Below are 3,183 nucleotides of genomic sequence, written 5' to 3'. Positions count from 1 at the left end.
AGCAAGACTAACCAGTGCAGAATATTTCCAGCAATTTAACACAACTCTTGTAAAAATGAGTGTATCTATTTCAATAAATATCGTATAGCTCAACCACTGTATTTCCCTTACATGGATACAGTATAGAATTGCATGTTCTCAGCAGCCACATAAAGCTCAGTGACATTTGAGTGGTTTTCTTTTTTCCTAGTGTCTTTTTTGCAAGAACCGTATTTCCCAGCCTCCTTGTTGCTAGTAGAAATTTGGGAAGAAAGGTTTTTCAGTGACTTCTACGTGAAGAAATAAAAACTCCATGAATAAGGCTACAGATCAAACTCCTTGTGTCCTTCTCCTTTGCCTTCCCACACGAGTTACATGGGCACTCCTGTGACGATGGCCTCAGCGGTAGTTCCTCTGCAGTAAGAGCCAATGTTATATGTTTGTAGCAGAGTTCTAGGTCAGATGTTTAGTCCAGTCATTGAGTACTTAAAAGCAGTTCAGGAAGCACTGATCTCCCTTTCCTACAGCCCCGAAACCATTACTCGGAAGGAGGGCGGCACATGTCTGTGCCGAGGACTGGCACTGGGGCTTACGCACGGACTGGCACAGCTAGCATCAACTCCTCCTATGGATGGCAAGTAGGCATGATGAAGAATGGGCAGCTGCAAAGACAGCCGACGCTGTATGCTGCAAGAAAGAGAGAGAGACAGGAGCGTTAGCCAAGAGGAGCATGTAATACATTACATGCTTGGTATGTTTGCAGGTTGGTGCAAGGACATTTTCTGTGCCTGCCGCTGTGATAGAGAGGGTTAATGCCACGAGCATTGCACTCGCTGCTGTTGAGCTATGCCACCATGGCATTATTTCCCCTTGAGGAATTCTTCTGACAGGCTGGACATGACAAAGGAATCTAAAGGTGCGTTCTCAGCATCCCACAACCTTCTGAAATTCCCAGGCACTTTCAGAATAATTGTTAGACTGCTGGTATTGGAAAAAGTTAAGTGTGCAATGAGGGCATATGACTTAGCAACCCCCTGCCCCTTGCAAAGTGATCTATTGCATGCAGAGCCCTGGCTAACTGCATAGACATGCACAAGGGCACAGGCTGAGTTTTAAGCCATGCATCACTTGGCACAAGGATGTTAGAATTAAGGATGGTGTTTTTGTAACTCCAGCTAAGGCAAACACAGGTGCATGGAGGGAGGGATGGAATTCGGACTGATGCTTTTTTCCAAGTAGTTCCTCTTTGCAGTTTAGGTCTGTGCTTTTGAGGTGCTGAATGAGCACCTGGGAATGAGGATTTGGCACTCTAAAAGCAGTCTAACCTACTACCTACACCAAAATTCAGTATTTAGGAACCCAGCATCCTGTATCCAATTTTCCAAGCAGATTGTCATAATCATAACAGGTGGGGCTTTGTTTTGGTTGGTTGGTTTGTTTGTTTGTCTAAAGGGACACTAAACTGTGCTCACAGATAGCCCAACTAACCCCTCTCCATGGAGAGGACGGTGCCATGGGACATGGGCTCTGCTACCCCTATGCTGTGGATATACTGGCACCTTACATAAAATCAAAATCCAGTTGAGGTTTTCAGTGATTAAGATGTTATCATACCTAGATTGCTTCTGCATTTGGAGACATTCACTCTTGAAACATGGAGGGACTTTTTTAAGAGAAGACAGATGTCAAAGTGACAGAGCTGAACCGAAGACTGGCTTTTTGATTCCAGAAGAAAAATGCCCATACAAAGCATTTTATCAATACAATAGAGTTTTAAATTTATATTTCCCTGTTATCTGATATAATGACTGTGTATAGACGGGCCTTTATAAGAAGTGTATGTTTGAAAGCTTGACTTTGGACAGCCTTTCTGATTCAAATGACATTTCATTTCTTTTTTGCTTTGTGTTAGGAAGCAGAGACAGCTACCAAGGCATCCATTGCGCCGCTCGGGGACCAAGCAGTATAGCTTTCAAATTCAAACCAAAAGAAATGTAATGTTGCTTCTCTTTAGTTTCTTCACTACAGACTAAGGCTTGTTTATACAGAGATGCAGTGGAAATAGTTGTAGTCTGCCTAGCCAGGAAACTCTTTCTCACTCCTCCCCCCCCCCCAACTCCCTTTAAAAGTTTGATGCAATATTAGTCCACAGTGTTGGTCATTGTAGTGCTGGCAATGCATTCCTGGGACTAAACAAAATCCATTCATTGTTATTTTGCTACTGTGCCCGACTCTTTCTGGTGCTATCAATGAAATCATGCCTCGTTCCCAAGGAGTGCAGAGGTGCAACGGCTCGCTGCTTCCATGTGCTGAATCCTTATGAGCCTGATGCCGCAGATTGTCATTCTGTCTCTCGTTGCAGGGTCAAACGCAGAATTGCTCGCGCTTATTTTCCCACCAGTGGAAATGCTTACTTTGTTCAGCTGTTACAGACTTTTCATTAAAGAGCTTTTTGAAGCTATTCCAAGAGAATCCAGTTGCATAATCAAGTGAATGGGATTTTTTTTCACCCATTTAAGTGTTAGCCATACCATGGACAAAGCATGTTTATTTGGCTATGCCAACGGTGGCTGCAGTGGGTGGCAAATTTTGCTTTAACTGTACTTAAAGTTTACTTTCACTTGAAAACTTGGTTCTGGAATTGGGGCAGAGGACTGTAGCCTGGAGACTCGCACACAATTAAGAGTTTAGACAAAACTCTTAAGGGGAAAAACAAAACAAGACAAAAAAAGTAACAAAATACAAACAAAACTGCTATTTTCTCCTTAAGCGAAAGTAGATCTTGTACCTTGCCTCACTCTTTGTAGTTTTTTTTTTTTTTCCAATATCAGTGGTTTTTCCCTTCACCCACCCCTACCACATTTTGTCAATGCTTTTGGGGCAACCCCGGTATCAATACAGGCTGGGGGATGAAGGGATTGAGAGCAGCCCTGCCGAGAAGGACTCAGGGGTACTGGTGGGTGAAAAGCTGGACATGAGCTGGCAATGTGCGCTCGCAGCCCAGAAGGCCAATCGTACCCTGGGCTTCATCCAAAGAAGCGTGGCCAGCAGGTCGAGGGAGGTGATTCTGCCCCTCTACTCTGCTCTGGTGAGACCCCACCTGGAGTGCTGTGTCCAGCTCTGGAGCCCTCAGTGCAGGAAAGACACGGACCTGTTGGAGCGGGTCCAGAAGAGGGTCACAAAAATGATCAGGGGGATGGAACA

At 44.5% G+C, this 3,183-nt stretch overlaps 1 protein-coding gene across 1 annotated transcript in view; it reads right to left on the bottom strand.

Moving 5' to 3' along the window:
* Positions 1 to 500: 500 nt before the first annotated feature.
* GABBR2 (gamma-aminobutyric acid (GABA) B receptor, 2) overlaps positions 501 to 3,183 on the bottom strand; it is a 486,323-nt gene continuing 483,640 nt past the window's right edge. The window contains exon 20 of the mRNA XM_009334967.1: positions 501 to 666. Coding sequence (XP_009333242.1) covers positions 501 to 666 — 166 coding nt within the window. The remainder of the gene's footprint in view (positions 667 to 3,183) is intronic.

The sequence above is a fragment of the Pygoscelis adeliae genome, unplaced genomic scaffold, assembly GCF_000699105.1.
Source record: "Pygoscelis adeliae isolate BGI_AS28 unplaced genomic scaffold, ASM69910v1 Scaffold312, whole genome shotgun sequence".
In the NCBI taxonomy this organism is placed as follows: Eukaryota; Metazoa; Chordata; class Aves; order Sphenisciformes; family Spheniscidae; genus Pygoscelis; species Pygoscelis adeliae.
The sequence above is the reverse complement of the archived record's forward strand: the minus strand, read 5'-3'. Positions and strand labels throughout refer to the sequence as shown.